At 35.7% G+C, this 13,583-nt stretch overlaps 1 protein-coding gene across 1 annotated transcript in view; it reads right to left on the bottom strand.

Moving 5' to 3' along the window:
- DYNC1H1 (dynein cytoplasmic 1 heavy chain 1) overlaps positions 1-6,452 on the bottom strand; it is a 65,520-nt gene extending 59,068 nt beyond the window's left edge. The window contains exons 1-3 of the mRNA XM_058162718.1: positions 6,087-6,452; positions 1,754-1,841; positions 308-481 (exon numbers count right to left, since the gene is read on the bottom strand). Of these exons, the coding sequence (XP_058018701.1) occupies positions 308-481; positions 1,754-1,841; positions 6,087-6,342 (518 nt within the window). The 5' untranslated portion in view covers positions 6,343-6,452. The remainder of the gene's footprint in view (positions 1-307; positions 482-1,753; positions 1,842-6,086) is intronic.
- Positions 6,453-13,583: the final 7,131 nt, after the last annotated feature.

Here is a 13,583-nt window from a genome sequence, read left to right as displayed (position 1 = left end):
TGCCAGAACATTGCTGTTGCAATGTTTTCACAGGGAATCACACACTTCAGAAAGTTGCTTCTTTCCTACAAGGAGCCTTGGGAGCAGCATCAAATGCAGCTTGAAAGCTTCAATCTTTCAAAAAAACAACAACAACAAAAACCAAAAAACCAAACAAACAAACAACCACCACCTCTTAAAATGTCTTTTAACAGTTAGGATCTTGACTATCAATAATTTTCCATTTATCTTCCCATATTTCTTCTTTTTCTTTTTTAATTCACTCATCCATATCAGAAATACAAATTGTATCAACTAAAGTAGTTACCTATCTGCCTTGCCAGATTCTCTGATGTAAGATTTAAAGAATGGAGCAACAGCATTGCTAATGAAGGAATGCAAAGTTTCATAGGGAGAATCTTCGCTGAGAGTGAGAACTCTGAGCTGGGATGACACAGGCTTGTCTGCATCAATTACTGGTGTCCGCTTAATGAAAGCCAAACTATAGATTACAAAAAAAATATATTAATGAGCATTTATTCAGTTTAACATGAAGACATTCAAGTTCTAGGCAATTTTTATTTTTGTTAAGTATCTTATTTCCATTTCAAACATGTACTTAACTAATAGCAATACTAAATAAAGATATTATCAAAACCTAAACATTGGTTAAATACTTTTGTAGCATCACAGAACCTATTTTATATTGTTGTCTGTCTGAATCAGTCAGTCAGTCAATCAATCATCTAATTTATATGGCTGCCCAGCTCACAAGCAAGTGACTAGGTGGCATTCAACAAAACTGAAACAATAAAATCCTACCAAATTCCTTGAAAGGCCCCATGTCTAATAACAGTGATTTGGCTGTTGAGAAGTAAATTATCCTTGATAATCCTCAATCCTACTGACTTCCATGAACCAGTTCATGCAGTTTTCTTGGCCATAATATAGAAATGGTTTGACATTGCCTTCTTCTGGGGAGGTTTTGACTTCCCATCTAGCCTAAAACCATAGACTTTTCTGGTAGTCTGACCACAAAAATTAAACTATTAAAAGAGCATTTAAACCAGGATCAGACAAGAAAGCTTTCCCAATGTGAATTGCCAAACCACCATGTGCTGCAATTTAAATTGATAACAGCACAATTCAGCATCAAATTATTAGAATTTTCAATTTTTGAGAAAAATAGAACCCTTAATTATGTAAGTCTTTGATGCGCTTAACAGTTTTACTAAGTAATTGACTCCCATTATAAAAGGGGATTGAGCATCCAGACCCTATTCTTTCTATATAATTATATAATTCCTTACAGCCTTGGACAAAAAAAAAAAAAAAGCAAATAAATGTTGTCTCTGATTGCAGGATGCTTATCCAGGTCTCTTTTCAATTCAGACTTTATAGGAAATTAAGATTACACATATGACATATGTCATGATTGGCACTTTTAAATTTTTGTATCAGAAAGTGAGATATGCTTCATAGAATTGATATTGGTGAATCATCTAATTATAATACTGGCACGAGAAATCTAAATTTAAGGCTAAATGATGAAGAGTGCAACTAACCTGTAAAGTTCACTCTTCAAAGGGGAAAGTAGAATAATCCTGCTTTCTAATTAGTCTTCTAATTGACTATCAGAAATTCTTTTTAATTTAATTCTATTTTATTTATGAACTGCATCGAATACTGATCTGTCATTTTCAGGTAGGCATGTATGTTAGACATATTTAAAGGCACAGACTTCATACTGACCAGCAGATTTATCTTGACTGACCTGTTTGATTTTATACCATAATGAATATCAGTGCTTATTCCATAAGAAATAAATTCTTTTTCTTCCTCTCCTTCATCACCAACATCCTCTGCAAAGAATTAAGAAACCTTATTACCATCAGTTTCTCCACTAATACATTTTTATTTTGATATATGAAAAATAAAAAAAAGAACAAAGGGAAACATTAGAAAGCTAAAAAATACAGCAAGTCATGTGATTTTTAAAAAGAGATCATTAAACACCCGCTGCACAAAACAACACTTTCCATTACCTCATATACAGAAAGCAAGTATGTGTCAGTAATTTAAAACCTCAAACTTGGGGTTATATGATCTCTTCAAAACTGAAGACTAATATTTTTTCTTGCTTTGTACTGGCTTAAATTCAGAAAAGTGTAAAAGCCAGGAAAGTGCTAAAGAGATTGGGAAATTGGGGGTGGGAGGCCAAGGCTCCAGAAATAATGATTCTAAAGTTAGAATTGTTTATTTGCTGTTATTTATACTATTTTACATAAATTGTCTTTTCACTAAACATTTTTGCATCTGAACTATGCCAGTTTACAGTTTACAGAGTTTTCTGCAGAATCCTAATTTGTCAAGATTCAATATAAATAACATTTACACTTAAAAGAAGCTGTAATTCTCTTAAATATTAGAGGATTCTTTGTAAGCATACGGGAAAATAACGTATCTTAAGGAAAATGGGACTTGATTATCAATTTCTTAGCTGACAATGCTGTAGTAATGACACCACTGCAATGCAGCACAGTGACGTGCTCTCTGAGAGACACACCCAAATGGGGAAACAGAAAGAAAGAGCAATGAGCTGGAACAATACATCTCTGGAGAAAAAAATACTTAAGTGAACTTTCAGCATTTTTCATAGTATCAAGGATTCAGTTGACGTAATTGACAAATGTTCTTATTCTTTTATTCAAAAGCTAAATACTTTTAGCAAGGTTTACTAGAGTTTTGTATTTTAGAAAGAAAAAAAAATTCCTGCAAGATATAAGATGGGGCCTTTCCAGGGAGTAAAAATGCTCCATTGTTCTGCTCAAATTTTTATGCACAACTTTTTGTCATAAATCAACATACTCTGTGTCTAAAAACAGACTGTTCTTTAAAGTGCTCCAATATAATTTGGTATTATTTCTGCTTTATAGCTTATTCTAAATCATGTTTTTATTTTTAATGAAATAAAATAAACAATGAAATTTATTAAAGAGAATTAAGTTTTAGTGTCATTCAGATAAGAAATTAATTTTCCAAAAATCCCATCCTGATTACTCCTGAAAAGTCTCAGAAAACTGTGATTACTGCAAAATGCAGAGACTGGTTTAACTATTGTAATAAGGATTACATGAGTCTCTGCTGTAGTGAAATATCTGCACTGCATACCAATTGCTTACTGGTCATAATTTAAGGTGTGGTCATTAATTTTTAACACCCCAAATGGTTTAAGCCTGATTATCTGAGAAATCATGTCCTATTATGAACCTTTGTGGACATTAAAATGCTTTTATCAGAATCGAATCTATCTGGGTTACAAGAGACCTTTTTCCTGTATTACTTACCAGACTAGGAAAATTACTACTACGGGTTTTATGACTGGCCGAATTCTCTTAGCACTGACAAAATATTTCAGTTATAACTGATGTAATACCTTTTAAATATTTCTTAGCTACCATGACTGCTCGTTTGAAAATAAAATACCAGAACTTGCAGCTTAAACTTTACAAAATTGTATTATATCTCAAGTCAGTAATTTGCGACATACAATTTAGATTTGCTTGATAAACTTAAGAGACTTGCATGATATGATTTTTAACTTATTCTGCAGCATTTTCAAAGGATCTATTAAATTATAACAAAAAACAGTCTAGACTTTTGGTATAGCCATTTGTCAGTGGCATAATGAACGGAATTAAAATGCATTAAAATGCACTATTTTGATTATCATTTAATACTAGTTGATCTCATTTAAGTGATATTAGCAATTACTGCACAACACACAAAAAAAAGGCTCTTCCCAGATTATCAGAAAGGACTGAAAGCTAAAAATTCCTTACTTTTCATTACAGGTTCATTTGGAAATAAGAAGGGTGATTTAGCAAGGCAAAAGTTGTATTATTACCATGATTTAAAATGTAGTGCATAAGATAGTTCCCAAAAAAAATCTGTAAATCTATTTACAAAGTCAACAACAACTTTATCAAAATTATTTTATTCGTAAAAGACCATAAAAAATAATTCAATTTGGAAAACACCCAAATATACCTTTCAAAAATACTTAGTCACAAAATGAATCCTACCACTAATTCATGGAATTGAATAGAGAATGCTTACAAACAGTTGTACAATTCTTCAACTACAAAGAACATTTAGAAGAAAGCATGTGTTTACTGTACTGGAGTAATTAGTATTTTTATATAAAGCAAAAACATTCTAAACTAGTTTCTGAAATTTCAACAATACCTATCAATATTTTAAATACTGTAAATGATTACTTCTGATTTTACATAGGAACCGTTTCCTTTTAGAAGTTTCCTGAATAACTTCTAAACCTGCCTAAAGAAATTGCAGATATTTGGATGGTATTCTTCCTTAGTTATCAAATTTAATCAATTAGTAATTGTATTTGGTCATTAATATTTTCATTTTTAGAAAGGTTAAAATTCACCTCTTCAACAAAGTCTTTCATAATGTGATTTTAGATTTATATTCGTTTCTAATATTTTATAAAACCAATAATTGTTTAGACAAAGAAACTGATTTTTACATACAGAAAGTTTGCCTTTATGCTATAGTAACATACTTTTAATTGCAAGACACTTATCTGTAAGCCATGGAAATATATATATTTAAACCGCTGTGCATATGCAACTGCAATAATGTTGTGGGGGCTTTATTGGTGTTCCATCTTGAGAACCTTTTTGTATTTATTAGGAAATGCAAAATATTAGTATGTTTGCCGAAACATTTCTTAATCTTATAAATATTTTACAATGAAAATCAATATGTAATGGAGGTTATTGTGCAAAATACAGATATTTCAACTCATCAGTTAAAGAACTGTTAAGGTGGAAAGGGTCAATGACTGATTCTAGATTGACAAAGCAAAACAGATTGTTTGGTTTCCTAGCTAACTGATGACACTATTCTCACTGTAAGGCCAAAGTGCAGTATAATCCTGAGTGGTTTATTAAAAGTTCATTACAAAATAGGCACTTTGAATTTTCTCTTGCATCATAATTACTCATACACTGATTAAACTGTTATATTCATTCTGCCTTCAAGAAAGGCAGAATCCTTGGACACGCCTAAAAGTGATAGTAAGTGATGGGGCAGATTGCTTCCTCCCAGGCTTTGGGGAATCAAAGGAACTCTCCCAGATGGTTATGCCCCAAATTTACAGGGAAAACAATCTACTTCAATGTATGAAGCATTACAAGGAGTCATAGAAGGAAGACATGGATTGTGAGCAAACCAAAAGGTCAGTACCATTCAGAGCAAATACTTCCACACCGGGAGGCAAAAATAATCTGGCGGATAAATCAGGATCTGGTGCTCCAAAGATGAAATACTGGTTTATAGTATTGATAAAACCAAACATGGCCGATTCGGCCAGCCGTGGTGATTATTATGTCAGCTGGGCTCCATCATTTAAGGCCCTGGCAAATATTCAATTGCGGCCAGATCCAAGCGGGACAAAAGAGCACCAGCGTGCCTACCGTCCCTGTCCTAATGTTCCCTTTAGCTGTATTCATTTTATGTATTCAATTCGTGCTTATACTTATATTATTTAATATGCATTTGACAAAATAAAATAAAATAAAATAAAATAAATAAAAGCCATACAACGAAGGACACACAGATCCTTTCGCCAGTCTTTCAAGGCCGGGGCGGGAGTTGGGAGAGGCAGAGACTCTCTTTCGGGCAAGGGCGACGTCGGGTTTTTTTTCTAGAGCGAATGAATGAGGGCTGCAAAAAGCCGGACGACCGCTACTAAACGGAGCAACACGACGCGGGACCCTCTCAAGGGAAGACGCTGCTTGACAGCGAGTCCTCCGGGTGGAGGCAGCTCCCTTGCCGACGAATTGCAGACAAAAGAGCAAACAAAGCTGGGCCGCCATTTTGACAGCCGCTGCCTGCGGCCACACCCTCTCCATCCTTTCCAACCCCGCGCAGCTGCGGCTTAACCGCTGGGCGAGGCCGACTCTCCCCATCCCGTCGCTCTTTCCTCCGGCTCCCAGCCCCGATTCCTTCGGCAGCCCCATCTGAACGTATCCCGGGGGGCGCAAGCGCGGCCGCCCCGCGGCGGGTGACTGACTCACCCTTGAGGGTGGAGCGCTCCACCAGCACTGCGTGGACTTGCGGGTCCGAGAGGAACTTCCGCATCTGTTCCACGGCGCCTTTCTCCTCCAGGGCCGCTTCGAGGGCGGCCGGGGCCTCCCCGCCGTCTTCCAGCAGGAGCGGCACCAGCTTGCGCAGGTGCTTCTGCAGCACCGACACGTCCGCCACATTTTGCACCGCCGAGCCGGCCGCTTCCAGGCCGCCGCCGTCCTCGCCGCCGCCGCCCGAATCGGACATGGCGGATGATGGGCTTCTACGGCTGTCGGGGGGTGGACGGAGCGCACTTAGGAGCGTTCCCGAGCCTCCCTGCAGCGGAGTTCTGAAACTTCGCACTGAGCCCCGCCTCGTCCGCGACGCCGTCCTTTAACTACGCCTTCCTCGCGACAGCGCCGCCCCGGAGGATCCTGGGAAGTGTAGTCGGGAATTATGCGGCTTGGAAGAGCGGGCTTTCTCTCCGGCGGAGTTCGATCGAGTCATCTCCAACCTTGGCAACTTTAAGCCTGGAGGACTTCAACTCTCAGAATGCCCCAGCCAGCTTTGCTGGCTGGGGCTTTCTGGGAGTTGAAGTCCTCCAGGCTTAAAGTTGCCAAGGTTGGAGACCCCTGATCCAAAGACACGTGAATCGCAATTGAATTTATTTATTTATTTATTTATTTTGTCACAACATCATATAAAAAGGTTATATAGTATATAAACATATATATGAGTAACTATTAGGAGGTATAAGCATTATATATATTATATAAAGATTATATAGTATATAAACATATATATGAGTAACTATTAGGAGGTATAAGCATATATATATATATAGAAATATAGAAATATAGAAAGAAGAAAAGAAAAACAATAGGACAGGAACGGTAGGCACGTTTGTGCGCTTATGCACGCCCCTTATGGTCCTCTTAGGAATGGGGTGAGGTCAATAGTAGAAAGTTTTTGGTTAAAGCTTTTGGGATTATGGGAAGAGACCACAGAATTTGTAAAATCCTATTCGATTCTCCCCGAGAGATGAAGGAACGACTCCAAATCACTGGACCGCAGAATTCATAGCAACTGCTCAGTATCGCAGTGAAGGTTAACAAGCTAGGAAGAACTTTGGAACTGTCTTTGCTGTATGTGGAGAAACCTTTATTTTCTTGCTGTCTCAGCGTCATCCTGAATTGCAGAATAGCTGGAAGGCGGCCAGATACTGTATTCTGGCAACACCCAAGTAGTAATTAACTACTGATATAAAACTTAATTAAAGAGATGGGACTTATTTCTGAATTAACTTGTAGCACAATTATTTATAACATTTAATTCATACCTGGGAGCATCATTTGGGACCTCTCAATGGCTTTTTATATAGCATTATGCAAAATGAAAATTGTTTTCTAAATGCTATAAGCAACTATTGGTTGGATCAATCCAGTAATGCAAGTTGTAAACTTTGGTTTATAAATCACAAAATCTAGGTTTGTTCATTGTGCTGAGCTATGACTTGCTTTACATGTATGACTCCAGCCAATTATGGCTTATTCAGCAAACTATGAAAAATAGCTTAGCATAAAGTAAGAATATAGCTATATAATTGAGCTCTGTATTTTTTAATGAAATTGGGACTATGAAAGCTGAATAGAAGTTGGAGAACCTCTTACAAGTACATGATAGAGAATTCTTTCTAAATTTCAGGATAACTACACAGAATGTCCAAATTATACTTATTTCCAATAGGAGAATATTTTGAGCTTGTTTACATGACACACTAAGTCACCCAGACTTGGTTGACTATTGACCAATTTGACCAATTTAAACACTTTAAAAAAATAATTTTCAATTTTTAAAATGGACTTCATTTTTAATTAAAACAAAGAAAAAATCAAAGCCAAAATAATGTTAGTTGAATTGGGATCAGAAAATGAAGAAAGATTGACATTCCACTTATCTCTTCAACTCCAACTGAGGAGAAATATTGATTTGGCTATATTGTTCCCATTTTATGGCTACTCCATCTTCTTATCCCTCTGAATCTTTCCCTTGTTATACCTGACTACAATTTGAAGCCAACCTGGCAGATTCTTCATTCTGTCATTCCCCCGATATCATTCACAGACTAATGGGACTTAAGTTATCTTTAATGATAACATATTACTAATACCATCCAAGGATAGCCTTAAAAATGTATACAGGCTGTTAGATTTTGTCACTACAGGGAAATCAGATAAGTGGTCAAAGTATGGATCAACAATAGGGACAATGCAATTCATGCTGGATATATATGCCTATGTCAGATATATACTGGATTCTAAGCCCCCTGCAGTGGGTGGTGTTGCTAGAGAATCCCATAGAAATGAAGGAGTGATCCAATCATGACAAAGGGAACACCAAATTGTGACCACTCTTCTGAGTTGGGCTCTAGATGACTTGGAATAGGCCCACGGTTGCAATGATCTTCCAACATGTGTCAGATGGCATTTCTGGAGAAGGCAGATAAAAGTACTCCAGAACCCATTAATCTGGGGAACTCCACCACTAAACCAAAAAGTAAATTAAAACATGAGGATTTTGTTCCAGAATTTTCATTTTTTCCATAAGTCAGGAGTGAGTAAACCTCAGATCTGTAGAATCTATTCAAACAAAGAAACACACACACTACTATTCTAAAATCCACCAGCCTGAGTTTGGTGCAAAAATTGTGAAGAAAAACTTAATGGTCACACCAAAATGCACTACAGGTAGTCCTCAACTTGTACAGCAGTTCATTTAGTGACCAAAGTTACAACAGCACTGAAAAAAGTGACTTGTGACCATTTTTCAGTTACAACCATTGCAAAAACCCTAGGGTCACCTGATCAAAATTCTGATGCTTGGCAACTGGTTCATAATTATGACGGTTGCTTTGTTCCAAGATCATGTGACCCTTTTTTGTGATCTCCTGACAAGCAAAGTCAATGCGGAAGACATGTTCACTTAGCAACTGGGTTACTAACTTAACTATTGCCAGTGATAACAACTGAGGCAAGCAAGGTCGTAAAATGGGGCAAAATTCACTTAAATGTCTGACTTAACAAGAGACATTTTGGGCTCAATTGTGGTCGTTAAGTTGAGGACTAACTGTATTGGCTTTTTCTCAAGTTTACTTAATACTGGAATTAGCAATCTAATTTATGCTACAATACAGAAGTCAAAAAATCTTGCCAATCTACAAATTATAGTACAAGATACTAAATCCAGGTGTTTTACCCACCCTTGCTTTAGATTTTCTTTGAATATATGCCCGTATAAGGAAAGGGAACCCCCCCCATCTTCACTATTTTACTAATAGGAATAGACCAACTGTTTTATGTTATTTAAACATTGTAAATATTTTGAAGAATTGTGAGGTGTTTACTTTTTACCCAGCCTTTGGTGAATGAGAGACCTTACTTTTATCACACTTGCTATTATTATTTTTTAATTGTTGAAAATTGTTTCAATGTTAGCCATAAGTTGTTGGGAGCCAGGCAGCATACAAGTTTAATAAAATATTATGTGGAAAAACAGTAGCATAAGCTTACTGTATGAAAAAGTACACAGCTTGTTACTAATAGTTTAGACTGGATTTCAGAAAGGAACTTTAATTCACATAGAAAATATTTTCAAATAGATTTTTCTCATGTATGTTACAAGCTAGAGTACCATTTGACTTTCAACAGTTGTAACCAAACTGATTTGGATTTAATTGGACAATTGCAGTAGTTGGTAACTCTCCATACTATGTGATTGGTTTTTATACTTTTTCTTTCATATGACTCTAATTCATAGTTGCTTTTAATTTTTTGGGGTGGGACACTGGCCCATCTTGTTCATGTTGAACTTCTGTCCTTGGCTTTGGTTTAGAGCAGAGGTGTCAAACTCAAGGCCCGTGGGCTGGATCTGGCCCACGGGGGCAGCCTGGAAATAGCAAATGACTGGCCCTCTGGCAGCCAAAATGGGGTGCAGAGGGCCTGGATGGCAGTTTTTGGCTTGGATGACACTGTTTTGGGCGGCAGGGTGCTGCAGGTGTCTGTCCCGTCTCCCCCCCACCCCAGCCGGCCCGTGGAGAATAATGCTGATCCAACCATTGAAGAAATCCAATTTGACACCCCTGGTTTAGAGTAATTTTTTAAAGTAATGTAATAATTTTGTATCAGCTTAATAAGCATACATATAGTGGTACTTATCATTAATTGGTTCTGAGAGGCACAATTAGTACCAAAAATGATGAGTACCAAACATTTTTTTCCTATAAGGAATAATGTAGAGTCACAAGGCAGCCAACACCGACAAATTCTAGCTTATGTGTTGAGTACCAAACAAACAATGAATACAGGGACAAAATTTTCATGTCAAAATGCGTTGAGTGCCAAATTCAATGAGTACCAAAGCAGTTGAGTACCAATATGTCACTGTATAAGCCTTCTGTGTAGTACATTCATGCAATAATTTAAATATGCTGCTATCCTGAAATGCACAAATTGATGACAATAAATGTCCTGAATTCATTTGCTATTCAGGTCATTGGTTACATATAATGGCACTTCACTCAGGCAGAGGACTAGCATTTATTTACTCTCCATTCCACAACTACTGCAGCTTTCTTCTGTAAAGATAATCTAGAGCCTTGACAACCTGTTGTTTGGGTGGAAGAGGAAGATAGGACTGGAAAAATTAAGTGATGTTTCATTTCAAAAGCTGGAGGGTATAATTCATCATGCATTTCCTCTTAATGGAGGAAGACAGACTATAAAGACAGTTATGGAGATGCTTCATATCCTCTGTTTTTTATGAAGACAGAGAAAAACTGAAGTTTTGATGTGTGCAAGAGTTTCATAAAATACTATCCATGACCCCATAACCCACATTAGGTCTTCTAAAACTTCTGGAATATGCTAAGTCTTAAGACTTCAAAACATGGTAATTAGAAAATATACTATTTTGTAGAAGCGCTGCATTACTGAGGTTTCTTCTAAGTCACTGCAGACATTAACACAGATAGCTATTTTTGGTCTCTTAAGTATATTATGTGACAAATAGTTTTGTCAATTTACTTGAATACTGGTTTATTACTAGTTTTTTTTTACGATTTGATGTCCTCAAAATACAGTGGTGCTGTGTATATTTTTGACTCATTTGTTTAATTTGGTTCTCTTTATCTAGTTTTGGGAGGTGGAAGACAGATCGTATTTTAAACTAAAGTATATAAACAGATCATGTTTATACAAAAATACTGAACAACTGCTACGAATCCTGTAACCCTTAGACAATTTGAGAAGAGCAATAGGTAACAATCAATATTCTCTATTTAACATTCTCTCTTCAGATATGCCTGAAACCCTGACAGGAAAATTTATGCCTCAATTGAGTTTAACTGAGGAAAAATGCTTTCCATATTTTATGGTGATAAGCAGTATTAATCAGACAGGATGCCAGTCAAATTTTTCTTAGTGGATGGGATAAATTTCTTCAACTTCCAGAATTACCAGAGGATCAATTCAGTGGGATCAGGATAACCATTGTAGTATTTTTTTTCCAGTGAATACTGCGGCTATAGGAGAAACTGGATAGAAAGTTTTCTGGAAAGTTGTCTCATTTGCTTTATTATGGGGAAAGAAAGGGTAAGAATAATATTCCAATATAGGAGAATATTTGTAGCTCAGGGTTGAAATGAGGAGTTCTTGGTGCTCCCTGACTTGCTTGTTTTCTTGCAGATGTTTTATTACCCAAACTAGGTAACATCAGTGCTAGTAAGGAGACCGTTTTGCTGTCAGTTTATATTTTCTTTCTAAGAATAAGAATAATTTTCTTACAGCTACCACCTGTACAGATTCGTCCACTGTTAAGAACATATGGAAGTTTGAGTGGATATTCTGTAAAATTGGATGTTTGCTCAGTATTTCTTAGACACTTATGTAATCCACATTCACTTTACAATGTTCTATATTAGGGCTAAAAGCAGTGTTATGATGAGCAGGTAAAATTCCATTTCTTCTTTATTTAATCCATAGAATACACCATTTGTAGAATTTAAAAACTAGATAAAAGAGCATATTAAATGGCAGGTGTATGAAGTTTTTCCATAAACAATGTCTGAACAAAAAATCCAAATTACAAAATATTAAAAATATGTTGGTACATTAACATAGCATTCCACTAAAGCATAAAGATACAGGTATAAAGAAAAATTGTGCCACTTACCTATTTTTTTTTTTTTTGCTGTTTCTAGGAATGTTTTATTCTGTACATAGGACCATTCTGTACAAAATATGAAGTCTACATTTTTATTACTCATTACAATAAAACAAAGTACAATGTATGTACAATATTAAAATGAAGCCATACTAAAGCCACACAAAAGAAGACACTTGTAATATTCTTTTGACATTCCTGATGTACAGGCATAAGGTTCTGGAGAACATGGGAAGATAGGTAACACTGAACTTTATGAAGAGTAACAATCACCAAAACTGTTTATTTGTACACTTTATTTGGGATGTATTTGTTTTAACAATAATTTAATACATAACTTGTATAGAGCATAACATGGTGATAAGAAGGAAGCCAAACAAATGAATACTACTAAATCTTAGTATTGCTTAGGCAAGTTTGTGAACTAGCCTGATATTTCTAGAACAAATTGTGATGATAATAATGCTACCTGCTCCAGAATGGTTAATTTTTGGTGAATGTTTATCTTCAGTAAAGAGCAAAAGTAAAATTTAGACAGTGAAAGATCTTATATGCTGAGCGTTACACAGTCAACCAAACATTGATATACAATATTTTCTCAATCCCCCATTCCCCAGGTTAAAATTAGACTGCTTCTTCTCAAAACCCTCTTTCATGAACCTACTGAACAGCCAAATTATAAAGAAGATATTCAATAAATTATCAGCTAAAGATGGGAAGTTCAAACAATGGCATATCAAAATACATACAGACATTGCTTTATGCAATTATAAAAGCACCCTTCCCCTCATCAAAATGGAGAAGACATATTTAAACTGCTTTTAATTATTCATATTTCATTATGGCAAAGCATATTATTTATTTTCAAGTTTAACAGGTATTATTTTCACAAAAAATAGGTATTTTGTTTGAAGCTTGGAGTGGTATTTATATTCAGTTTTTTCTTATCACCAATTCCCATCATTCTCATCTACTATGATCTATTCTTAATTTTCACAATATACCTTGGACATTTCATATTTGAGACCAACCGGGGCCCTGGTCCCAAAATGCCTGCTTTGTAAAGTATTTATTATGTATCAAGATATGTTAGTTAAAATAACTATTTTAAAGAAATTGCAAATTTTGTTAGTGGTAGAGATAAGAAAAGAAAAAAAGTAACTAATTCTAAATCAAACTGATCTGAAACTGCTTCTGAGATACTAAAGTCTAAAATATTGGCTACCCTGACAGAAATCAAATATTAAAGACAAAGCACAATACATTTTTTTGAAAATGTATTTGTGCTT

The sequence above is a fragment of the Ahaetulla prasina genome, chromosome 1 (assembly GCF_028640845.1).
Source record: "Ahaetulla prasina isolate Xishuangbanna chromosome 1, ASM2864084v1, whole genome shotgun sequence".
Taxonomy (NCBI): domain Eukaryota; kingdom Metazoa; phylum Chordata; class Lepidosauria; order Squamata; family Colubridae; genus Ahaetulla; species Ahaetulla prasina.
Note: the sequence above shows the minus strand (reverse complement) of the source record. Positions and strands in the feature narration are given on the sequence as shown.